Source organism: Lipophrys pholis, assembly GCF_963383615.2.
Source record: "Lipophrys pholis genome assembly, chromosome: 13".
NCBI lineage: Eukaryota > Metazoa > Chordata > Actinopteri > Blenniiformes > Blenniidae > Lipophrys > Lipophrys pholis.
Window position 1 is genome coordinate 6,127,786 of NC_137632.1, and position 27,335 is coordinate 6,155,120.

General features: G+C 42.8%; 1 protein-coding gene across 1 annotated transcript; it reads right to left on the reverse strand.

Annotated features, from left to right (window-relative positions):
* Positions 1–2,224: 2,224 nt before the first annotated feature.
* LOC308118551 (uncharacterized protein) lies at positions 2,225–25,492 on the reverse strand. Its single transcript, XM_080478009.1, has 23 exons — positions 25,320–25,492; positions 23,235–23,318; positions 22,465–22,530; positions 22,288–22,391; positions 19,637–19,873; positions 16,694–16,812; positions 16,032–16,150; positions 14,661–14,991; positions 13,581–13,738; positions 11,484–11,624; positions 11,364–11,397; positions 9,895–10,122; positions 8,814–9,766; positions 7,669–7,796; positions 6,603–6,719; positions 6,362–6,478; positions 5,313–5,408; positions 5,035–5,228; positions 4,876–4,922; positions 4,738–4,781; positions 2,931–2,999; positions 2,708–2,858; positions 2,225–2,627 (listed from the first exon to the last, which is right to left on the reverse strand). Exons 2-23 carry the CDS (start codon positions 23,289–23,291, stop codon positions 2,472–2,474), a joined length of 3,666 nt encoding a protein of 1,221 aa, XP_080334135.1. The 5' UTR covers positions 23,292–23,318; positions 25,320–25,492; the 3' UTR covers positions 2,225–2,471.
* Between the last annotated feature and the right edge of the window lie 1,843 nt (positions 25,493–27,335).

Genomic DNA, 27,335 nt, shown 5'->3' on the forward strand with positions numbered 1-27,335 from the left:
CTAGAATTTTGTCGAGTGGACATATGTAGGGTGCTGTAACACTGGGTAGACACAAAAAGTTAAATTCAGTGATAAGGGACATATCAAACATCATCTCTTCTTATGTTTCAGTTGTCACATAGCCATCTTCAGGTACTACAACCCAATACTCATTAGATATACATTTAAATAAAAAAAAACACTATTTAAGGTTTCTTACAAAATTACATTGGCTCAATTAAACAATGTGCACATCCAACCGACGTAAGAACATCTTTGTTCCTGCAACTATTAATCTGCATGCTGCCTGTTATTCATGCCTTATGTTGGCTGCACCACAAATTGCCCCTTGGGGGTGATAATGTTGACATATCCTACCGCCGGGTGACTTTAAAGACTAATGTAGTTATAAAACAGGGGAAAAAAAGAATTTCTGCCGTCTTCAGCACGTTTTCACAAACACAATAAAGCACAGAGACGTCGGCCAGTTTTTGAGTCGCATTATGTGCTGCTCCGTTGAAGTTTGACTTCCAGAACAGTTTTCAGTCCAGTATTTCATTGGCCATGCATTTGTACGGCAGTTTGTTGAATAGGTTTAACCCTCTGACCTCTTAATTCTTGAACTGGAAATCATTGAGCCAACTTGTAATGCTTTACTCTGGCAGGTCACTGATGGATGCACTCACTGCTTTAGTGACATTACCACGAGACACTGGAGTCAAACTGAGAACTTTAGATAATATGGAGACAATACAGAGACTCACAGATTTACCTAAGAGTTCAGATCTTGTGAGGAGGGGGCGGAGGGGTACTGACAAACAGACCTTGAATACAGCTCCGCTTACTGTAATCTTCTACACACGTTATACTGGAGAGACATTTTGAAATCCACCTCTTTTGGCCCACGAAGAAAAACATCATGAAGGGCCAGCGAGTTGTTATGAAATAGAAGGAAACATCAATAAGGTCCAAACGAATGAATCAACAGATATTCAGAGACAGAAACCACAAGAAAGAGTCGTGAGTCAGAACGACGCCTCAAAATCTCAACAGTTGGTATTCATTGTGCGAAACAATACCGACCTTATCAACGTCAATAGGGAGTTGTTTGGGTTTTTTTTTTTTTTTTTTTAAAGGAAAAACCACAGCATACCAAACACATTTTCTCCTACAGGCTTTAATACACCATTGGAACATTTTAGTAAATTTTTGGAATCAGTTACTGTACATTCAAATACAATATCTAAAAAAATTTTTTTTTTTTTTTTTAAAACAAACGTGTGTGAGTTTGTCAAAGTGTTAAAAGACAACAAAACAAAACGACAAGACTACCCGGGTCTATGTGGAGGAGAGTCGTCGAGGCAACAGTTGTGAAAACCTGCAAAGCGTTCACTCGTTTCGGGAGTGGACAGAAACACATGCTAATGTGTGTTTTTCCCCGCAACTTTTTACAAGATGCTTCAATATGTAGTTATTCAATACATTCCTGAAAGGTTTTCTGCTTCATGGAACAAAACTGACGACGCTGGAATAAATTATTACAACAAGCACCTGTCAGGTTGAACTGAGCGCAAATTCTAACGGGCCAAATGTGCTTCTTCTGTTGAGGGGGGGGGGGGGGGGGGGGGGGGGGGGCACTGAAGCAACAGGCACTAACTTTGAAAGGAAGTCGCTGATGGAGACGGCAAGTTGATTTTTTTTTTTTTTTTAAATATATATATTTTTCATACAAATTAAAGCCACACTGATGAATTTGATACAAGCAAACCAATTTCTGCTTTTCTTGTGGTCACAGTGCAGTGTTTCAGTATTTGCACGTGCAAGGACAGGAAGTTGAGTAAGCACTCGCACAGATTTTATATTTGTTGCAATCAAGAGGAACCAAAACTAAATGTTTCCTGTTTGCGTCACCGAGTCCTTTTGTTGCAGACTTCCATGCCATCTCATCATGCAATTCAGTAACAAAAGTACAGTGTACTCCATATCATGTTTGAGAGAGAAAAAATATATATATTTTACATAAGTGGATCTGAAGCTGAAGGCAAATATCTGAACTAAGATTCAAAAACCTAAAACTGAACTATAAAACATACAGAATACACACAAGCATGAAACGTCAGGCAAACTCCCGCGAAGAACGTAAACAAAAATGTTTACAAGCTTGTTGTCCAAACTACATTGCACACAGTAACTGGTTCCAAGGATTCCGTATAAAAGCTTTTATTTATTTATTTATTTATTTTTTGAAAAAATGTAATCTATTAAAACAGTAAAAAGTCTCAGGGTGGACAAACATTAGCATGTTGCCATCAACTTCACCTTTATACTCCTTCACAGGACCCGCGGACAGTTGACGGTTTACGTCGTTTCTCCACGTTAATGCATAACAAACAATCTATATCTTTATATAAGAAATATTTTCAGTCCTCTCTGAAATGTCCGTCGCTCAGTATGAGCGGTGATTTTAAAATGGCTTCAGGAATGTGATGCACTCAAAAGCTGGGGAGCTTCATGTGTCGAAGATCCAGGTTGTGGAGTCGGTACAGATAAAGTATCAGATCTCTGATGTTGTCTCGTTTCCTCCGGACCTGCTGGCGTGGGAACCAGCGTTCTAGGGACAGCGGCAGCTCGAAGTGCACCACGGGGTCCTGTGGGCAGAAGAGGCGTTGAGCACTCACTTTGAACACTCCTCAAAACAACTGAAGCGGAAAGTACGAGCGAAATTCACCTTTAAAAAGCTTTCGACGTATTGAAGCAGGTAGAGGCCGCAGTCGCTGCTGTTGTCCTGAAGGGGGACTTTGCAGTGGGAACCTTTCATCTGATCCGGACCGAATTCTCTCGACGAGCCGCGGCGAACTTCCCACTCTGACTGCAAGTAACTTGAGAGGCATGCACGTGTCATGACATTACTAAACAGTGACAGGGAGAGCGTGACGGAGGGTTGTACTTACTCCCGTAAGAGTTTGAAGACGCGCTCGTGAAGGGAGAGTTTGAGAGAGTCCATGATGAGGATGCACGGTCTGCAGAGGAAAACAAGCCCGTCATTAGCATTATCTCCACATTTCTGTCAGGTTGACATACGAGCGCAGGACAAGTGCATCGAGGCCCTGCTCATCAACACTGGGGTTTTTTTTTTGTTTTGGTTTAAGAGAAGTTTCACATTCAGACTGCAACATATTGACAACTATCGCCGCACACGTGGAAACACCAGATTTCTTCCTGTTGAATTGAAGTTTTTCCTTTCCACTGTCACCTATGTGCTCATGTGGAATCGTTTCCCTCTGTGAAAGTGCCTCGACATGGCTGGCGCTACATAAATACAACTGAATTGTGTTTTTGTGACGCAACCACGCATGCATGCTGAGACCAGCACGCTGTAAACATTCAAACCCCTTTGAATGTCTTTCCCTCAGATAGATACAGATCACATGTGATCCAGATGATGGTGTAGTCGGTGTAAACCTTTCTGGAGAAGAATGAACAGTAAACACTCCATCAGTGTCGTCGACCTAATCGTACATGTGGAGTATTTAAAACAAACAGTGCGCATGTGCAACATCCAGTGTTTCAGAAAAGTTGCATTTTCCTTTACAAGAAGACAGAGAATGGATTGTTTCACTCTGGAAGCTTTTTTTTTTTTTAAATATCAGTTATCAGTGACTAGTAATAGGAAAGAAAAGCCAAAATGCAACTAATGCGAGAACAGAACAGAAAGCTGTGATTGTAAGTTCCCTCAAAAAATAAAAGAATGTGTCCACACTCATGAAATCCAAGATGCGAGGTTAATTTAAGTTGTACGTCACGTTTGGGAAAACCGGTGCATAACACCAGGTGTAAAGAAGCTTTTGGACTGTACTGACCGTACTGTACTAATAAGCATGTGTAGCATTGTGTTCCTTCAACGCTCCATTAAACAGATGTCAGTGATATTTGATTCCTTGTATTCACGTAGTACTCTATTTGGCTGCAGTCTGTTTCACAGAGGTCACCACAACTAGTCATTTTTACTGGCACTGTATTTTCCGTTAAGAAGCCTCTATCCTGTTAACAAAAGTGAATTGAAGGGATCCCAGTGGGTGCTCTGAATATCAAAGGTGCTCTCCCACCCAAAAAGAAAAGCAGAAACCTAATACGACGAAATAAAAAAGCTTTTTCTCCAGACATTGAACTGGAAGTAAAATTAAACAAGTTTTTGAAGAATATCAAGTTATTTAAACCAGATGCTCTACCTGGGATTTGATTCCGGGTCCCCCACGTTCAAAATCAAGACGCCACACAGACATACTTCCAATAAAAACACTGAAACTTGGAAACGGTTCATAATGGTGCTAAAAGGGAAAAGACGCCGGGCAAAGCAACAGCTTGACAATAGAAGTAGAGCCGCTTAGAAAATTAAACGTTCCTTCTAAATGCTGAATTATTTATGATCCTCATTTTACTGGAGGAGAAAAGGCGGGAATTTAGCGAGGAAATACTTCAATGAAGTGATGAGGTCACAGATGATGTGGGGATCTTTCACTTTATGGGATGTTTAAATGTGTAAAGGAGACGAGTTTTGGCAAGTTTCATCCAAGGATGGGCTTTATAAACAAGCAGTGGGCCAGTTCGGTGTAATCTGTATAATCTCAGCAAGGTTTCATACAAAGTATTTGTGTTTGATATCCTCAGATGAAGGCTTTCTGTCGAATAGCTTCTCATCTTGTCTTCATTTTTTTTTTTTTTAATAGTCACAATGTGGCAGCGGAAAGCTGAGCTCACCTCTTACAGACCGTCTTTGCCTGGCAGGTCAGCTCTGTGCAGTTCTGCAAACAAACATGAAATTAGATCGAGCAGATGAATACTGAGGGGAAGAGAATTATATAATTATTTTTAATAATCACAAAAAGGTTTTCTTACAACTAGACAATGTATGAAATCTTTGGTGGAGCCTTCTGGAGCGTTTTCTAAAATAAATAAACAAATAAACATGAGAAATTATTCAATTCTGCTCAAATATAAATAGAAGGAAGTGACTGTTAAATAAAAGAAAGGTATAGATAATTTGGTCAAACATACCGGCCTGTGTGTTCACAGTGTTGCTGCGACTTAACGAAGGGGGCCGGTCTGCGGCGTCATCTGAGCTTTCACATCCTCGTGCTTCTTCACTCTGCGGCTCCTCTGCCTCGCCCTGGCTCTTTGGACCAGCCCAGTCTTCAAATTCAGGCTCGTCCAGTCCAGGAAAACAAATGACGACTAGATACCAGTGAGCTCTAAGCAGACAACGCAGACCATGAGTTTAGCAGCAAACAAAAAGAACCTGCACAAACACATGTTCAGTCGTGTGTGTAACTTACTCCTGGTTGACTGGGACAAAGAGAAAGTCTTTGTTAAAGATGTCCACGTGCCGTGTCCATGTCTTCACCCGCTGGTGCCGCCTCTGCCTCTGACAGCTAAGCACACACACCAAAAACCAAAAGTTATACGACAACACACTGGAGCGTGATGTCATCACCAGGCCCAAGACAGCGTGAGGCATATTTACTGTAACAAATCATGCAAGTTGTTTAAGATTATCCGCAAATCATGGAGTCGAAGGGAAATAAAGTTGGGTGAAATTCTTGCTTTAAGCTTTACAGAGAGGTCATAAACTTTTCTTCACGCGGGGGCTCCTCAGCAGAGATGACACATGCTATCAGAATGACTCGAATATCATATAAAGCTGTTAAAGAACCAATCGCTCATGTGATGGAACCCGAGGACGAAGCACGCCGCAGCAAAGAGTGAGAACGAGGCGGCCTGAAACCAAATTCCAGAAATACCAGCAGCAGCTTGAGAAGCACTAAAAACTGCAAGTTGTTGATTTCTAATGTAAGAATAGATTCTAAAGTGTGGACAAGCCCCCCTCGGGGGGCCGAAGAGCAAAGATCTGGGGAGTGTCAGGGGGGTGCTTTTCCACTGCACATTTGAAAAAATAAATAAATAAATGAACTTTTAATTTGAAATAAACTCATTAAAAAAATTTTTTTAAATCATGTGTACTTTAAAAGACATTTTCAGAACTGAATGTCTTCTAAGTATTGTGAAAACAAATCACATCCTACCACAACTTAATAACCACCAATTAAGAGTGTTTGTGTAACAATATACAGAAACTTGATTTTTCTTTTTGCAAATAGTTTAGGTTAAAAATTGGTAAAGCAAAGTATAAAGCAAAACACAAATATATGTCTTTTAGAGGTGCGGTTTCATGAGCAAGTCACCCCCACTGAATTAAGCTCAAGGACACTTCCTTCTGTATGCGGCAGCTGGTATGTTAACGTGACTAACGCCGTTCAGGAGGTGGTCGGTGAGGCCACCGCTTGGATTCAGTACACGTCGCTGCGAACTTCATCCAGACACTTACGCCTCATTGCTGCTGCCCTCGCTGGCGTTGTCTCGCCTCGTTAGCTGTTTGTAGAAAAAACTACTGAAGATATGAGTGCGCTCGGCCACAGAAGCGGGTGCATTCTGGAGAAGGTACCTGGTTAAACAGAGGGCATCGAAACCGTCAGAGGTGGCCCAGAAAATTAACGAGCGATTGTCACAATTCACAGAAAGGGTTTGTTTGACATCGAGAAAAGGAATGGAAAAACGCTGCTCCTCACTTGAGGTAAAAATCGATGATGACATCGTTGAGGAACTGCCCGTTGTCGAGGCACTGCAGGTCCTCCATTGTAACAGTAATCCCTCCTTTTTGAGGCGGAGGAGGAAACTGGATCAACCTAAACCGAGCAAGACAAAGAAGAGTAAGACGGTTTACATGTAGAGTACAAAGATCGATACGATCGATGGGAAAGATCACAACTACATCATCCACCTGTCTGGAGATCAGAGGTGGGCGACAGGGGAAAAGTAAGGCTTGTTAAATTAATATATTAAACTCAATCCAGCTAAAAAAAAAAAGTATATCTCCCAATAAAAAGGTTTCATGATTCTCTCATTTACATTTTGTATCAATAATGGTGATCGGAACCTGAAGACTGATCTGTTCTCCGAGAACTGACAACCAACGCTGAGACGGGTCGCAGTGTCCACAAGCATCGACTAATACATATAAAGGTGAATTTGCCAGTTTTTAAATAGAAGCAAAGCAGTTGTTTTGCACGCGTCATATCCATTGGTTTTTAACTTAATTATCACTTCTCATTAGTCACGGACAACCGGCAGGTCGTACAATCACAGGTCTGATGTTAATTCAAATAAACTAATTGGGAAAGCCTTAAAAAGAACATAAAATGCATTAATTTCATCAGTTATTTTCATATTTCAGTGGCAGCTCACTATCACTGCTCCTCTGGACTTGTTTTGAGAAATATTCCCCTAATAAGTTGCACAAGTGAGATAGAAAAAAAAAATGTATATAAGCAACAGATTGTTTCCAATGTTCTCTTGAGAACTCTATATAACTGGAGAGAGGTGTTATACTTCAACTTACTTCTAGCAAATGGTACAACAATTGCCAGGTAGTCTAGAAGGACTAACCTATAGTCATTATTCAAAGTAAAAGGGTTGGCTGCAGGTTAATTAAGATTTAGTCAGACTGAAATCCTTTGATTTATATCGGAAGCTTGTTTTGAAAACAAATTGTTCCAAAAGGAGAACTACATGTTCGCCAACCAAAAGCACCAGACTGCATGAGAACCTGTGTGTGGGACGGTGTAACCGACTTGCCTCCGGGTCAGACCCAGATGTTTATATTTAGTCCACTTGGAGTCTGGTTTACACACAGACACGGAGTAGGAGCCTTTGTTTCTTCGATGACACAGCGTGTACACCGGCGCCGGTTCCTCCTCCTCCTTCTGCAGGACAAAACACAATAAATACATTAAAGGAGTCATATTATACAGCTTTTCAACACTTTCACATGGGTCTCGTTGGTCCAATCTAAAGTTTATTGCCCCAAATCCAGCATCTCCTTGAGTTTCCTCCAATTGAATATTGGATCATAGGAGCTGCATTCAGAATCTGCTGTGTCTGTGAGAGGTGGACTGGCTCCGCCCACACATGCCCATCTTGAGAAGAGGAGGAAGTACTTCCTCTGGTGGTGCCATGTGCCAGAGCAGAGCTACCTAATTGTGGGAGGGTCAAAGGGAGGGCCTACCTTGATTGGGATTGGCTAAACCCCCGATGACACTATATAGGGTTTGATTTCTGATTGGCTCGGAGCAACAGTTTTTAAAAACTGAAACAAGCCAGGAAGAGAGAGGACAGACTTTCTTCACTTCTGTGGCGTCATTGCAGGTATGGGGACGATTATTACTGTTGGAAAACCTTTAGAAAGTGAATTTGGGCGCCCTGATGTGACAACAGGGATTAGATCAGTCAGAGGGGATCTAAATTCAATTCAACTTTCTGCTCTCTTCATAACTCTTAAGTAAATTTAGTCTCCACGAGCTTGCTGTGACTATGCAACTATGTCGACGTCGTTGTAGGACTGCTGACCGTTACCATGGAAACAGTAAATTGCAAAGACACCAGCTCCATCTCACGGTGACGTTAACCGGTCCACAGCACAGCTAACTCCTCAACAATTAGTCGGATCTCAAACTAACTGCTCTGTGTGCCAGTCAGACTAATCATTTTTGGTCTGAACGATCGACAGGTTTTGGTGACCGCTGGCCTGCAGACTCCTGTACTCAGTTCAAGACTGCACAGATCTCCTGCTCCTACGCATCGCTCATCATTGTTGTCATCTAAAGAATTTGAGCTGCAGCACTTTGAAAGCCTCTAAAAGGCTTGTTAACAACATCCAGCACCTGTAGCTCTGCAGCCATGAGCAAAGTGAATTAAGGTTTACAAAAACAAAAACCACTTACCTCACAGGGTGGATCTTCTATTGGGTTGAGGTTTGTTCCTTCTTTTTGTGCCGTTTCCGGTTCCAATGCCGGAGAAGTATTCAGTTCTACTGACAGGGAAGTCGCCGGCTCCAGCACCGGGAAAGCGTCTGGTTCCAGGGCCAGGGAAGTCTCCGGTTCCAGCACCGGAAAAGCGTCCGGTTCCAGCGCCAGGGAAGCGTCCGGTTCCAGCGCCAGGGAAGCGTCCGGTTCCAGCGCCAGGGAAGGTTGTGGTTCTAGTATCTTGGAAGGTTCCAGTTCTAGCGCCAGGGAAGGATCCAGCTCCAGTGCCGAGGAAGGCTCCAGTTCCAGCGTCGGGGAACGCTCCAGTTCCAGCGTCGGGGAACGCTCCAGTTCCAGCGTCGGGGAACGCTCCAGTTCCAGCGTCGGGGAACGCTCCAGTTCCAGCGTCGGGGAACGCTCCAGTTCCAGCGTCGGGGAAGGCTTCAGTTCCAACGTTGGGGAAGGCTTCAGTTCCAGCGCTGGGGAAGGCTTCAGTTCCAGCGCCGGGGAAGTTTCCTGTTCTATTGCCGGGGAAGTTTCTTGCTCTACTATTGGTGAAATGTCTAATTCCACCACCTGTGACTCTTTCCGTGACTTGACTTCAGGCTCATGTGGTGCTGCGAGGCTTTTGTGCCCATCAGAGTGAGAACTGCCTCGTTCCTCTACAGGGTCGTCACCCTTCACACCCAACATGAAGAGTAGATGAGAGTCAAGTCCAGTTCTACTCATCAGCTCGATGCTCTCCTCTAGAGACAGAACCGGGCTGAGGAACTCATCCAAATTACCAAATCTGTCCACACATGGGCTCAGTAAGCGTTGTTCTTGTGCCATACTGTTGAGACATTCAATTTCCAGGACCGAGCGCAGCAAAGCCCCATTGATTCCCTCCAGGGGACACGTCAGAGTGAGGAGGATGAAGGGGCTGGCCTTTCCTATGAAAATGAAACATACCAGTACATATCAGAAATGTGTATTATGTCAAAAAAGAAGTACCACGAAATATAGATTGTACCCATTTAAAGAGGAACGTTTTATCGAGCAAGAAGAAATCACGGCTCACCAGCCTTTCTGGCTCCGTTTCTTTTAAAGCCCAGCTGGCAGAGATCTCGCTGAACAGTAGCCGCAGTACTCTCCGACACGAAAAAAAGCAGCACAGCAGCGGGATATGGGTCCTCGTCATCCACGAAGCAAAACTCCTTTTCCTCCAGCTCGTACTGCTCCCAAACACTGTACCGTCTCAGCTCCTTCCTGTCGAAGCTCAGCAGCACCTCCATCTCCTCGGAAGCATCTGAGAAGAGGAGAGTCCAGAATCAGATGCTGCTCCTTCGTTCCTCCTCACCGTAAAAACAACACCTCAGCTTACACACAAGACAAATACACACCGTTTGTTACTCTGTCACATGGGAGGCAAAGCATGAATCAGGCCGCTGGAGCTCGTCGCATTACCCAGCATGCCTCTTTTTTTTTTGTTTTGTTTGTTTAATAAATTCTTTTATTTCAGGAGGTCCAATTGAGACGAAGATCTCTTGTCCTGACCAAGGCGGCAGTCAGAGCAAAAAATCACAATTACTGCACATTGAAATCAAACCAGAGAGCAGAGTATGACTTCTTTACAATATCAGATCAATAATATTTTGTTGCATCAATGCAGTGTGTGGAGAATATTCACAAAATCTGATCAGCTATGGTAGCAGGAAGCGATTTTTTTGGTTTTAATTTTAGTTCACCATTATCCAAATCAGTCAAAACATTCTGTTACACTGGCTCACAGGTTTATTTGTATTGTGCAGAATAAGGAACTTCTTTATTAACTTTATTTAGCAATCAATAACGAAGTCCTTGCAATATCAATATTCAACACAATAAATGATGAACCAAAATGTCTAAGAAAGCAGCAGTAGAACTTCAGGCTTCAGGGGGATGATGGCTAATTCCTGAGATTAAAATTACACCATTTGTTCTCAATTGTAGGACGACAGTTCGGGACATTGCTAATGCGTGTGTGGTATTTTCTGACTTTGGGCATCAAAGTTTGGGTTTAAGTTTCGTGCAAAGTGATGCTCAGCCAGTGTTTTGTACAAACACTAAAAATAAGGTCACGAGGTGTTCCACCATTTGTGTTTATAAAATCTGTCGACACCAGCACACGAGTTTGTTTTCACGATGTTCGGCCCATCAGATATCCCATCGTCTCTCAAACACGAGATCAGGACAAATAAAAACAACCTTGGTTCCCTGGCGGGGGGGGGGGGGGGGGGGGGGGGGAGAGACTCAGAGATCAAAGTGCAAGGGGGTCTTGTGGGACTAATCCATGAACACAAACACACTTAACTCACTGAAATAGACCACTAAGCTGTGAGCGGATGGCGTACAGACACAGCCTGACCAAAACAAGACGAGATGGGCTGCTTTTGTGTTCACGTCTACACAACTGAGACCAAAGGTCACAGGCAGACGGCAGCACAGCACCTTGAACTCACTGCAGCTTAGTCAAGAACCAGAAAGGGAGAAAAGAAAAAGTCAATTTACCTTGCAAAGGGATGACTATTTTCTCTTTTTCTATCTGCAAATGGGCAAAAAGACACATTACAATTTACACACTTGAACTCAGATTTTGACTCAACGGTTCAGTTGGCTGGTTCAGGTTACCATGATGTCTCCGTTGGACTTCCCATGGTAACCTCCACAGTGCAGGGCTGAGAAGGCCACCTCGATTCTGGAGTAATCGGCATCGCGGGGGGAGGGAGCAGTCACCAAACGAGGCATGTCTTTTGCCACGACTTGCAACACCTACAAAACATTAGGAATATTGTGTTGTATCACCACACATGGTGAGTAATGCACAGCGATCCCTCTGCTACAATTGAGAGTAAATATGTGCATATATGGCAGGGCCCTTTTAACGAACTTGTTCATTTCTGTGACTTATTAGTGGGCCAGTCACTGTGACAGCTACAGTGAAAAACTTTAGTGTTTTATAAATGACTTTGTTTCACTCAGGGTTTCACACCAGTTTTCCTCGTCCAATTTCAACATTTAGAAGCAACATTGTTTTTTAAAGTACCCAACTTTGGCAGCATCTAGTGGCAGTAAGAGGAAGTGCACAGAAATTATTTTATTATTTCTATATGTATATTATTTAATTTAAATGACCATCTACACCACTCTATAATGTAAATACTTAACTACCTCTCGTCACTTCATCATCCTTTTGCACTACATTATCTATTATGTTATTTAGTCCTGTACATATTAGTCTTTAATTGCTTGTTTATATTTTTTGTTTATTGTTATTATCTAATGTTTGTATTTGTACAGAGAGTGCACAGTTTACCAATGCCAAACTCCTTGTATGTTAAACGTACCTGGCCAATAAAGCTGATTCTGATTATTGTACATCTTAATATCTGAATAATGCATTTCTTCCAAGAACAAAAATGCTATTGAAAATCTCAGTGTAGTGAGCACATAACGTGTAATAAACACACATATATAAAGTATGTACACGCACACAACAGTTTTATATGGTTAAGGCCCCGTTTACACAACAACAAAAACGAGTGTATCCGCAAAACTTTCTTCACTTTTGGGGGGGTCCGTTTACACGGCACCAGTGTGAGGATCCACTGTATCCGCAAAGTTTTTATTCCCGCTACGGAGCCTGTTACTGCCCCTGAGCATCTCTCTCCGTCTTCCCTCCCCTTCCTTCTCCTCATTCAGTTGTAAAGAAATATAGCGGACCGGTAGTGGAATAACTCGCTAGTATTCTAGTTTTATCCTCCATATTAGTAGTTTACTAGTTGAGACTCACCCCTGATAGCATCAGATTCCTCATCAGTCCATACGGATTCAGGTTCTCTCCATTTTCTTTACGCTTATAGTGAATTGTTCTCTGCACACGTCAGTGTGGTTTCATTACAAAATCAAGCAACAGCGCCCTCCCGTGGCCCGGCATACCAACTACATCGTGTGTCCGCTGCTGCAGTGTAAACGCACTCTAATTCTATTAAAACAAACGTATCAACGTCTCAAGTTTGGATTTGTTCAGGAAGGGTGGTCTGTTTTTCTTTTATCTTTGCGTGCACATGAAAATTAAAGCTCCTACCAGTGTTTTGCTTTGTTTACAATCTTTCTTTTGCATAGAACTGTTTAGTTGTGGACTTATTTCTGTCTCTCTAAAGCCTAAATTCTTAGCTGATAAAGTTTTCCAGCAATGTTATAGTCATCATGCATCACACTCAAAACTTTTATGGTATTTTGATGATTAGGGTTTATTTTCTCAATTACTTGTGATTCTACCGAGAGGCAGATGCGATTGTTATATTGATAGCTTCAATGTCTTAAGCTGTCTGCTCATATCAATTTCACAGTTGAACAACCAAGTAACGTCAGTGTACATGTTTATGAAATCAGTAAAACACATTTGAGTGTTAACGGCTGCAGGATCCTTCCTGTGCATGTAATTTGTCTCTGCTGGTCACTGGCTGTGATACCAGACTAAAACTGTTTCAAAGACAAACTCTTCAAACAACAGGTGGCATGCAGGGCGCCCCGGGGTGAAACAAAACCTCATTCTCCCCCACATCACCTCTTAAACACCCTTTGTGATGTCACATTTGTTCAGAGATCTGCATGAGGTCTTTGTCCACAGCGATATAAAAAGTGAAAGAACTGCAGGCGGGGACCATAAACACGGTCCAAATTGTTTCTGATGTGTGTTTCCGACATAAGAGACATTTTACCAACCTCAATGTTCTGCAGGTTGGAAATTTCCTTCCGTCTGGGCGCAGCTTTCTGTGAGGACAGTCCCCGTATCACCGTGTCTCCCACGGTCACCCGCCTGTGGGTCACTTGGATGCGTCGGGAAATATTTCCACTCTCCTCGTCGTCACTGGACAGCACAACTGAAATGTAATCAGAAATACGTGAGTGAAGCAGACTACTGTGAATTTAGAATCAGACCCTGATTACTTGTGCTCTGGGACCCAGTGAGAAAACAAGGAGCATGTTTAAGTTCAAGAAAAACTACGAGTACTTCTCATAGTAATAGAATCCCCGGGTTGAGTCCAGGTTGGGCTTGGAGGTCTTTCAGAGTAGTTTGTAAGCTATGCTTGATCACACATGCTCCAGTTTCCTTCCAAAGAAGGAAAATATGTAACTCAGGCCAATTGGTGAGTCTGAATTGCTCGTAACTGTGAGTGTCTGTCTCTCTGTTTGCTCTGTGAAGGACTGGCGACTTGTCCAGGATCAGCCCTGCCTCTTCGCTTTGTGTCAGCTGGGATCAGCTACAGCACACTGCCACCCTAAATTTAGCTAAAGTGGCATAAAAATAACTAGTGACATGACCGCCTGGTATTCTTAGTTCAGCATTAATTATATTATAATAAGAAATCATGTATCATTTTTGCCAACTGTGCCCATTTTTAATCGTTATCATGAATTAATGGTCTTTGAAGCACTTTTGCATTAACGCACATGGAAGGTGCTCTATAAAGAGAGCTGGATAATGGCACGAACATTTACAGGTTGAATACTTTCTTTCCCATATAACTTATAACACAACTGTATTAAGAGTGCAGAGTTTTGACTCCAGTTGATTGCTTAACTACTGAACTGAGACAAAAAAAGCTATAAATCAATGATAAAGATGGGTTCGGGGTAGAAAGGTGGTAAAAACTACCATCTACTGCACGAAATGGCGTTATTTACATGTTGACAAAAGGCTCTCACATAGATAAAAACTGAAGTATAACCTACTTGTGCTTTCTCTGTGACAGAAACAAACACATGAAGACATGAACGTCCCTCCTGTGTGGGTTTACTCACTGGGTTCGGAGACCTTGGCTTCGGCCGTGTTCTCCGAGCTCGGCGCAGAGCCTCGTTCAGGGCTCTTGATAATGTCGCCAGAGGTCAAATTGGGAGCGTCGACGTGGAGAAGGACCCGTGTTTGATCGTCTCCTCCCACAGTGAACTGGACAATGTTGCAGTCCAGGCTTTCCGGTTCTGCCTGTTCAAAAGTTTCCCCCGGACAAACTGCTGCAGACTCCCCTTCTCCGTCTCGGACGTCTCCCCCGGTGAGGCGAAGGACGCTCCTGCGGTGGCGTTTGGGGGTGCTCGTCCCGTTGCACTGTGATCCCGAATCTTTTCTTTTCCTCCTCTGTTTGGGACACCACAGAGTACCGTGTATTACTCAAGGTGTGCACTCAACATAAATATCTGTTTTATTTTAATGAAAGACCTTCAAAACATCTGATTGGAGCCAAAAGACAGATTCACTTGGACAGATCTCGACTTTGTGCTGCTTAAACTGAAAACAATACACACTAGATGTGAGGGATTTAGATCCTTTGTCCCACACGCTGAACTTGCGAGGTCACCAACCCTTTTGGAACAAGAGTTACTTTGAGGCTCCAGAGTAACACAAAAAGCTACTTGACTACAAGCTTTTTGAGTAATTGTTTAAAATCATGTTGCTTGTCCTGACCACTGAACATGTCCTGAAGGCTCCGAGTTGAATCCCAAACATAAACAAAACTAATCCAAGGAAAATGTTGCTGCTTGTGACCAAAAATGTCAGAAGTAAGGAATAGCAGGTGAGAAGAGAAAGTTTCAAAGATACATTTCACCTCTGCTGAGCGACTTTAGTATAGTTTTGTATATGTGGAACTCATTGGGACAGAAAGGAAAAGTTAAATTTCATTTAATTTCTGTCCACAAAAACAATATGTAACTTATTTTAAATGACGTCAACACACCGTAAACCCTGAGTCACTGACTTCACATGAGGTTAAATAAAACTATACCACATTATCTAACTTGAATGAGAAAATTATTTTACACGTGATTTTAAAAAGTAAAATGTCTGTATTTGTCCTACATTTAACACATTAATATAAATGTGATTTCTACTAAGTTCTGCCATTATTTCTTCAGCGAAAACAGAGAAACAGAATCCATATTTCATACATAGTCCAATATTTTCAGACTTTGTAGGAAATGTAAATAAAACACAGAACTAGATGCCCGATTAGAATGTGCTTGAGTTTATAAGATAAACTACACGTTTATCGAGAGAAGATTTCACCGCTTATTTAAAAGATGGAAGCCAACATTAAGTTTTTATATTAAAAGACGTACACCAGTTGTTTTGCCTTGTTCCCGCTGCAGAAATGGATTAACTCTAAAAGCGGTACGTACCAAACTGTGTTGGACATCTTTTTCAGGCTCAGTCCTCTTGTCCTTGGTGGCGGCTGGAGAGAATTTGTCCCGGCTGGCTGCGTCCTCAGACGGCTCCCAGCTCACCGACAGGCCACAATCTGTGTAGGACAAGCAACGGGTCAACTGAGGGGCCTCGCAGAGCTGCGCACACGCCACTCAAAAATGCAACGTGTTGAAAAAAGTATTTTAAAAAATGAATGGACGGGATATGCAACTGCAGTGTACAAAATAATCTAGCAACAAAAGCAGATTCATAAACATTCAGAGGTGCACTTCTGCGGCCATTTAATTCAAACTGCCAAATATTTCAAACATTATTAAATAAACTGAAATATAGAAAGTATTTTTGCAATATTCTTTAGCGTTTGAAGTTATGAAAGTTAAAATCAAGAGGCCATAACAACTTAAAATTATATTTAGAAACTATTTGAACTTCTTTATGAATGCAGAAACAACTGACAAAACAAATTGCTTGTTAATTATAGTAATCGATCTCTATGTCTTCATCTAGAAAACTCTACTGGTGAAACTCTATAACCTGCTAAAAGGAGAATACGGGCAGAAATATTCTTTCCAAACCTCAACAACCGAATGAAGAAAACTAAATCACGACTGCGTCTCAACTCTTTGCGTTCACCCACCTACGACTTCAGCGAACTTGTCTTCCTCTTCGTCTTTGCTGTCCTCGTTGTTCTTCACCTTCTCTGCATCTTTGTCCACTTCATCACTTGCAGACTGTGTCCTTCTCCTGAGGTTAGATCTTGACGTAAAAAAACAAATAAAAAAAACCCCACAATAAGTCACTGGATGTGCTGCACACTTAATTCTTCTTATTAGCAAATCTGCATGACATAGAGACGTCACCCCAGAATTACATTTTATTGCAAAATATCCAGGTCAGCACCAGAATCCCCCACTCCACTCTGTGGGGTATTATTCCAAATAAAATCACCACATACTCCACATGGAAAACAGCTGGCCAGGCCAGGCTCCATTAAAAAGTCGTTCCTTCTCATCTAATCGAAAACAAACCGATGAAATTACACTCGTTGAGAAGGCCTCCCGCTGGGTTAGTGGTCATTCCCATGCTTAGGTTTGTGTTAAAAAAAAAGAAAAAAAAAAGACCTGAGCCTATAGTTTTGTGCGGCGAGGAAAGAGGCTACGGTCTTTTTCCCGAACACAGAGTCACCAAACCTTTTCAAGTAAGCAATCATAGTTCAGTCAGGTGCCTAACGGAGTGCAGCTGTACCACAGCATCGTGATTCTTCTCGTCACTGAAGAGATTCTACAAACTCAGAGAGGAACCTGGGAAGTTTGCGGTAAGGCAGAGCATCTCGATGGCAAACATATAAACAAAAAGATGGCTGCTGGTTCTCCGCTCCACACTCAAATGTGCACTGAACAAGGGCTGCTGCGGAGACCGCCACACACCGTTTGACCGGAGACGTGATGATCCCACCCCGTCTTCACAGATAACGCAGCTTATCTTGAAGAAGGCCTCCCTCCCAAGATACACCACCACTTTACTTTATTGAACAGAAAGGCTTCAGGAGGTTATTAGATCAGGGGTGTCAAACACATTATATTACAGAGGCCACATACAACCCAGTCTAATCTCGAGTGGGCCGGACTGGTGAAGTAGTGTCGTAATAACCTTTAAATTTAAACTTTAAAGCTTTTCTTTTGTTGTGGCGGAGAGGATATGTGATGACAATGTCTATTTTTGCAAAAACCAAACAATTACTACTGACAATGACTACAATCTCAAAATAAGGCCGATTTTACTGAAACCTTGTGGTACAAAATATCGGTATCAGGTTCCGATATCAACGTAATTCACGGATCGGATTTTTCCGATCCAGCCTGCAGAGATTTTTGATCCATGAAGCCTCGTCTGCTTCACTGTTACTGAAATGACTCCACAGTGTTTCCCTGCTGCTGCTCTGCTCGCTGGCTGCAAACTGTGGACTGGATTTCCTGAAGGGAGGCGGGTCTCAATGAGACGAGGAGTAATGGGTCAGGAAATCCATTTCAGTTTGCAGCCAGCGAGCAGGCTAACGTAGTAGCACTATGGCTATCCAACTTTTCATGACAACATGTCGCTGTTTGGACATATTTTATGCTGAAAACACCACAAAGCATCGATGTGGATGTTTGCAAAGCCGTTGTACAGCGAGGCGGTCGCTCTGCCGCCAGACGTCACCGTTTTAAAACTCCAGCTCGCTGAGGAGAACGGCGCTGACCGCAGCATTAGAACAATGATCAGCTCGCTCCTCCGCTGTAGCAGTCGATTCACACCTCCGTGAAGCTGCGTCCTACTCCGCACTAAACTCCCTGAAAATAGCCCCAATCATTTGTGTTGTTCGAGCTGGAAACACTGCTGTTTGTGCTGCGCTGCTCAATAATTTCCCCAGGAATTAATAAAGTGATTCTGAGGTTTGAAAGATAGAAGTAGTTTATTATGAGAGGATGACGTCACGTAGACCCCCACATTGTCCAACTGGAACAAAAATAGTTTGTACTGCTTCCTTTTCTGTCCTTATACTAACCTCAAGTTGTCTTTTGAGAGAATACATGCATACATTAGTACATTTCATACTTTACTGTAGAGAGGAGTTTATTTCAGCCTCATATCATGATAATAATAATATTAAAGCAAACAGCTCTGGTATCGGAATAATATCGGTATCTGCAGATATCCAAATTCAGGTATCAGGATCGGATCGGAAGTGAAACAAACGTGGATCGGTGCTTCCCTACACCTGGCACGCCAGCCAGCACCAGGGTTGCCAGATGTGACTCACTGTTTCCAGCCCAAACAACATAAAACTCACACACTTCAATAAGAGCCAGCTCAAATCTCAGCCTGTGTAGGAATAAAGTTAAAACCATAAAACTATTAAATTTGTAATAAAAAACACAAACACACGAAATAAACAAAGTTAAAGGGTAAGTGTGTTTGGCTCCCCAATTGGGGGATACCGCCATATCTGGCAACGCTGGTCAGCGTGTAGATTCATTTTCAAGTGGTTGTTAAATAAGAGCCGACAAAATCTAGACGACATGACGAGGGAAAGAAAGAGAATGAAAAAAAAAAAAAAAGAGCTTTTAACATTTTGGCGAAGCCGCTTCCTCCGGCGCTCATCAGTGACATCAGTCACACGTCGATGACGAGGCAGTCGCATTTAGAAAAATATCTGAATTGGTTCCACATATGAACGAGGCCTGGCTCTGGTGTGAAAAAATTGGAATTAGAGCTTTGACACGACCACAAAACAGGCCGGACATGAGTCACTGTGAGCAAAAAAAAAAAAGAGAATTGGGACGCTTTACCCTGCAGCGTGAACGAGGCTAAAGTTTCAACTGCTAAATCAGAATTACATGTCAATGCTGATGTTCATCACAAAATAAAAATGTATCTCAAGCTGCTGGATGTTCAGGCCTTTGCTGGTTCCCTGATCCATCGTAAGACTTGAGGACATTGCTGCACTTCACAAAATAAAAGTTCTCACACGTGAACTAACAAATGAGAAAAAAAAAACACTCACAGGCTTTAACTGGTTTGTGGTAAAATGGTTTACTACCTCTTGGAGGGCTGAGGCGGGGTCTTCTGCCTCCCCCGTGGAGTACTACTCTTTCTGCCATTGCTCCTGGACTCGGCCACGCGGGTCGTCTCACTGTAGGATTGCACTGGGGTCCTCCGCCGGGCCGCCTCTCGCTTCCCGCTGCTCCTGCTGAGGAGACCCTTTCTCATCCTCTCGACGTAAGCTCTCCCCGGTTCTGTCTTGAGGACGTCTGTTAGGAGCAGCAGCGGCTTCCTCCTGACGCGGCAAAAAGACAAAGTGTTAACGTTCCTCCAGCTGAGTTTGCCTCCGTCACATCGCAGCTCCTCGGTCATCGCTCACGTGACTTTATGTAGACCGGCTTATCTACGGGGAGAGGTTGGCGAGTGCAGATAAACAACATGGGAAGTCCAGATAAGCTTTTAAAAACTCTTCTCAAAACCCCATTTTATTCCTTGGCTTTTTTAACCCAGGTTCCGTTTAGATTACCGTTTTATTGTTTGCACTTTGTTTTTATGTCTATTTATGCACAGCACTTTGGTTTCAGCTGTCGTTTTAAAGTGCAACACAAAGTTATGCAACTTGCAGAATTCATACAACAACAGTGCTGGAAAGTTTCCCGTCGCATCACTTTGTCTTATTAACCAACGACTGAATTCCCTCGATTACGCAGGAAAGTCCAGCCACACTACCGACTTTTAGTCTTCACAGTTAAAACTGTCACACTGATTAAAGAGCGTGGAAAAATAAGAGTAAACAAGTATTGATGAAAGCAATAAACCAGATATCATTGGCAAAATGAGGTTGTTTCAAATTGTCAACGTCAAACAGCCAAATAGCAAAAATGTGTTCATATATTTCGAACTAAAAAGCTTCAACTCTTAGAGAATATTTGAGGATACAAATGTAATCCCAATTCCAGAAAGGCAGAATGCATTGATAGGACTGAAAAGGACAAGTAATCGCAGTCTTCAAAATACTTTTCTTTTTTTGCCAACATGTGCCAAATAAGTTAGGACAGGAAGAGTGATGCAATGCCTAACAAATACCCACCTGGTGGCGCCACTGGCATCTAATTAGCTTAACTGGGTCAGAGGACATAAAAAGAGCATCTGTGATGGTTCAGAGGCGTCTCAGCACAGAGGACACGGTCACTGGCTTCCAGACCGAGTCTTTTACAGGGAAATCCTTGGTCATTTGGCCAAAACGCATCCTCCCGCTGTCAAATGGTTTTTTTTAAATACTTTGGGGGGTTTTCTATTCTATATTTGACATTTCTCCTGCTGTAGTTAAAAGATCAGCACAACATGTAAACCGGATGTTTGATTTGGCAGATTTTACGCCGGGATGCATGCCGGGCCGCGGTCGGGACCCCAAATTTTAACTAATGTAAACGTGGCCAAAAAGATTGAAGGACCCTCATAAACGTACGATATTTGAAATACAGTTCCTTTATGTTTTTTGACGAGGAGCTCCTTTTTTCTGAGGAAAAACTCTTTGGGTTTGCTTGCATCGCTTCAAACAGTCATTCGCCAGTTTTTCACCTCAAAAGTTGCATCCAGCTCTAATTCTGTCCGTTACTGCTATCAAGTCAGATTCTATCCAACTTTTCAGCACCCCCATGACCCGCCGCCATTTTTTTTTTCTCCAGCTGCTTACCTTTATGTATTCTGCAGACAGGATGTTCACACTGAACACGTCCATACCTTTAAAATATTTTAACTTTTTGGAGTATGTGCTTTTTTTAAATATACACTTTTAATGGAACATTTAAACTTGGATTTGTGACATCAATTTGGTAAATGCTGACTCATCTATATCTAAATCTTTAAAACTAAAATGATTAACCCCCTTAAAATGAAGAGGGCTTCATGGCGCCATATCATTCCCCCGGTTGAGAATCCCTCCTTCATGCCTCAAATGCACGACGGTATAAAACCACATATGCAAAGAGAGAAGAGACAAACTCCCCGAAGAAAACCTCTCTTTTCAATTACAGTTCAAAACTGAATTGAAATAGTTTGAACATCCATGACTTCTGTCTACATCATAATTACAGAAAACTAAATGATTCGGTTTTAAAACAAAGTCACAGAAAACTTTAGTCACAATCGAATCAATTGAAACAAGATCCGATCAGTAAAAGTTACATCTGACCTGTTGGACTCAAACGGGTTCAAACTGAATCATCGACCTGGAGGCCAGATGTTTGGGGAACTTTGGGGGCGTTTTGTGCGAAGCGTGGATCAGCGGTGAAGTTTGTGTCAGGAAGGGCATCTGGCATGAAACCTGAGCCGAATCAAACATGCGGATCACAGGATCCACTGGAACCAGTTTCAGGGGGTGAAACACAAACTCACTCACATGCGAAGGTTTGATTCTTCACAAAGAGTCTGAGACTTTGATCAGGGCCCAACTGGGATTCGCCGACTTAAATGAAAAAGTTCAGAAAATGGAAAACTCATTCCAAACTATGAAGAGGAGCCTTTTTCCCTGCACACGCTTGTTAAAGCCTCTTCGCCACCAAGTGTCGGGGCCCCATCTTGTGTGTGTTTTAGAAACTGCAATGAACAAAACTGCTCTACTGAAAGCCGAGACGTTTCCGCTTCAACTGGGCAGAACAACAGCAGCCAGGTGTGTCGTGGATGGAGGAAGCGGAGCGGCCGCCTCACCTCGTCATTTCCGAGGAAATGTTGCTGCAGTCCAACGTCAGGGATCCATTTTTCTGCTGCGAGTTGCGTCTCAGTTTGCAGCCTGCAAACGCAGTCCACGAGACCTTGTGGGGAGAAACAACGCCGTGTTAGGCTCCGGAGGCAGGCGGTCATCGTACTGTTAGATATTTGCAGTACCTGTCTTTCTAGCTTCCCACACTCTGACGAGAGACATGCCATGGGAATTCTGAGTGGGTTTTCCATCTAAAATTCACAAGGTGGTAGGTTATCGTGCTCACGTTAAATGAGTTAACACGCAGCTGCAGGAAGCTCGCTCAGCTATTGCACAGAAAAGCAGCAAAAGTCAATACGCAAGACGAGTGACGGCAATTTATCAGGTCGAGACGACGTGTTAAAATGAAGCAAACAAGCTGGAAGCCATTCAGCAAACTGCGATTAAAGCCGTTAAATAAAATCACCTTAAGCAGAATAAAGGTCAGGCCTTTGAAGGGATATGCAACTCCTTATAAGCAGCTAAAAAAAGCAGTTTATATTCATATGTAGATGTGAAATAAAGTTAGGTTTTGAGGGTAGGAGGAAAGACGAACTTTAAGCGAAGTGAGCTTTTAGCCTAAGTTGCGATCAGCAGATTAGTCGCCAATTAAATTCACTGTAAACTTGTGATTATGCAAAAAGCCTGCAAGCAGCTGCTTATGCTCATTCCCTCAAGTGTCGCACTCGTACAGCAGCGAGCAGGAACGCTGATCGTGATCAGAAGAGCAGGCGTGTGCAGCGATAATCACAGAGTCATCAAACAATCCCAGTTTTACAATCAACTGCTGATCAACACCAGCAGCCATAAAGCAAGTGTTGCCGCAGTCCCATCCCCCCCCCCGGCAGGCAATTCACGAGCACACAACAGGTAAGTCGGAAAGTACGAACGGCTGAGACGAGCAGCGCACAAGTACCAGATTATCCTTTGTGAGAGAGAATGGGAGGGTTAAGGCTCTTCTTTGCTCCATCATGGTCCTCCGTAAGGCACAGCGACAATACTGGAGGGAAAGAAACCAGAGAATAATGAATGAAAACACAAACAGGGTGTGCTGTTGAACACAGAGCTAAAACACTCGTTCTTTGAGTTCGACAAAACTCTAATTGTTGTGATTGTTCCTGACGGGCAAATCTTATTATGAATCAATTAAACAAATGTTTTTATTTTGAAGGTGGCAGCCATGCTTTTTTTTTAGTGCATGTAGTTTATGCCTGTAAGAGTTCCCTCACCTATTACGAGGTACAAGAACCTGATGAACGAGTTTAAAATCAAAACATAGTGCTTTTTAATTCAAATACGTCATCATGTTGAGCTGAAACGAGCGGCAGAGACAGAAAAGTTCTATATTTCGCTGCATTTTAACACAAATCACTTCAGTAACTCAGCCTGTGATATATTCAACAGCCATGATAGGGAGTGTGAATAGACGCCACACTCATTTTATTTCCTCAACACTCTTTATGTCAAGACAAAGGCTCACAACCTGTTGGAAATATGTCTAAGTGGTATCCTCATTGTCTCATTTCTTTCGCAACGAAGTTTTCAATTGATCATTTATATTGAGCCCACCGTTTTTCATCCTCATGCAATAAGAACGAGGGCGGCCAGATATTCGTAAATGCAGAGAAAGCAGGTCCTGACAGCTCTAGTTTCCTTCTACAGAAACAATAAACATGTAATCCAGGCTTGAAATTAATAGTAGATTTGAATGTGAGCACATTTTATGCTGCAGGACACCAGGTGAACTTGTGATTATGTTGTTGCTAATTGTGATACGACTTGCAATAAATACAAACTCTTAGGTATATGATGTATATGTCTTTCATTTGTACTTTCTCTTGTTAGACTCAATTTTAGCAAGACACAACACGTTCGAGGTTTAGCCTTCCGCCACCAGCTAATGAAGCAAAATATGATCAAATACGTCAACAAAATCTGGGCAGTATGCGTCCATGGGTTTGGCGAAATATGTTGACAAGGACTAAATTAATGTGTATAGTTAATGTTGAGATTTGGAGAAGTGATGGCCTCTAGAAGTGGACTTGGGATCAGGAGTTTGCAGATTAGACTCCCACACTGGAAAGATCACCACAGTGGGTCCCTGAGCAAAACCCATAAACCACAAGCAGCTCCCCAGTGTGGCTGCAGACTGCATCCTACAAATACATTTAATTCGTTCATTCAGAAATGTACCACAGTGGATAACCTCTGTGTGTGAAAAGAAGTGTTGAGTCAAACTTTTGTTAAATGTCTTTTGTTCACCTGCGATTTGTGGCCACAGTTAATATGAGCCAACAAACGACTGATTAATGCAGATTGATCTATTGACTGAATCTAAACCCTGCAGGGAACCAAAGCACCACCAGGGCTCCCAAACACCGATCATAAACAAACCGTGCGAGGGAGAAAAGATCAGTTTGAAATCACAGAACGAGTAAAACTGTAGAGGAACAAGGCGTGTTGTTTTTCAACGTCGGAGCTTCAACAGATGAGAAACCTTCCCTATAAGCCCAGACGTTTAGTTTGGTCCCTCCGGAGAGGACCAGTGGGTGGTCAGTGTCCAGCCGTGTCATTTAGCATTAGCTACATTAGCTCCAGTGTCAAGCCACCGTCCACACAGCCGCTGGAATAGCTCACCACAGCCTGTGTCTCTATTGAGTGTCAGGACCAAACTGCTGTTGCACATGAAATCAAGTCAGAGGCGCGGATCGCGCAAACAGCACAGAGTGCATGTGTTTTCTTTTGTCACTGCGGCTGAGCTCCATTCTGGACACAACACGTGTATCGGCGCGAGACACAACAAACATCCAGCCTGGACTGCAGCCGCAAACACCTCCTCACGCACCACCTGTGGCTGTTTTAATGCACATTATTGAGCAGGATCGCAAACGGAAAGTGAAAACACGGAGGAGGGGGCTAGCGTTAGCCGCCGCCGCTAGCCGCGTCCATGCTACCGTCCGTCCGCGGTGCTCGCCGCGCGGAGCGGGAAGCCGCCGCTTACCGGAGGCCGTTTAGGGAACGTCCACACGCTTCAACCGACACGGCGGAGACGATTGTTTCCCCTCAGAAATCTGCAGCGGCGCCCTGGAAAGGCAGAAGGAACATATTTCCCTCCTGATCCCGATTTCTGTGCTCCACAGGAGCCCCGGTCCTCCGCAGCAACATCCGCCAAGTGCAGGAAGTCCTTTCAGAGTAAAAGGTTCAAGAAGCAGAGCGACGCCGCCGAGGATCCGGAGCTACGACATCCCGACTGAAAGACGTCAAATAACAACATGTGGTTCTTCAAAAAAAAAAAACAAGCGCTTCTGAATCTTTCACAGACATATTTTCTTATGGTTGTGTTACAACAGGCTAATAAAGACATTTAAGTTCAGGGGACCAGTAATCTGCACACCAGTAACATAGGATTGGAGGACGACTCGTCCACGGAGGAGATTTCAGAATGTTTCGGAGAAAATAAAACTTTTACAATGTACTTTTACATATTGTTATTTCTAATTGATATTTATTTGTTCATATATCTAGTAATGTCCATATATATTTAGTACAGTATCATTAGGCTATTATTTCTCTGTGTTTAACATGCTCTTAATGGTAAACAAATTAAACAAGTGCATGTAAATCATTTTTTAGGTTTTACTTTTGATGAAAAGCTCAGTTGGAAGCCCCATGAAAGCGAGGGAAGAAGACATCAGAGCTCCAGGCCAGCCCAACATCTAGGCATACTGTGTATTACTCATATATTTACTGTGAATTTGTTGTATTTTTTGTATATATATATATATATATATATATATACAAAAAACTGTATTTTTGTATGTATATATATATATATACACATACAAAAATACAGGTCTAGAATATTCACAGTTTATTGCATATCACAGTATATATACAGTGGGGCAAAAAAGTATTTAGTAAGCCACCGATTGTGCAAGTTCTCCCACTTAAAATGATGACAGAGGTCTGTAATTTTCATCATAGGTACACTTCAACTGTGAGAGACAGAATGTGAAAAAAAAATCCAGGAATTCACATTGTAGGATTTTTAAGGAATTTATTCGTAAATTATGGTGGAAAATAAGTATTTGGTCAATAACAAAAATTCAACTCAACACTTTGTGATATAACCTTTGTTTGCAATAACAGAGGTCAAACGATTACTATAGGTCTTTACCAGGTTTGCACACACAGTAGCTGGTATTTTGGCCCATTCCTCCATGCAGAGCTCCTCGAGAGCAGTGATGTTTTGGGGCTGTCGCCGAGCAACACGGACTTTCAACTCCCTCCACAGATTTTCTATGGGGTTGAGGTCTGGAGACTGGCTAGGCCACTCCAGGACTTTCAAATGCTTCTTACGGAGCCACTCCTTCGTTGCCCGGGCGGTGTGTTTGGGATCATCGTCATGCTGGAAGACCCAGCCACGTTTCATCTTCAAAGCTCTCACTGATGGAAGGAGGTTTGGGCTCAACATCTCACCATACATGGCCCCATTCATTCTTTCCTTAACACGGATCAGTCGTCCTGTCCCCTTAGCAGAAAAACAGCCCCAAAGCATGATGTTTCCACCCCCATGCTTCACAGTAGGTATGGTGTTCTTGGGATGCAACTCAGTATTCTTCTTCCTCCAAACACGACGAGTTGTGTTTATACCATAAAGTTCTATTTTGGTTTCATCTGACCACATGACATTCTCCCAATCCTCTGCTGGATCATCCATGTGCTCTCTGGCAAACTTCAGACGGGCCTTGACATGCACTGGCTTAAGCAGGGGGACACGTCTGGCACTGCAGGATTTGATTCCCTGTCGGCATCGTGTGTTACTGATGGTAACCTTTGTTACTTTGGTCCCAGCTCTCTGCAGGTCATTCACCAGGTCCCCCCGTGTGATTCTGGGATTTTTGCTCACCGTTCTCATGATCATTTTGACCCCACGGGATGAGATCTTGCGTGGAGCCCCAGATCGAGGGAGATTATCAGTGGTCTTGTATGTCTTCCATTTTCTGATAATTGCTCC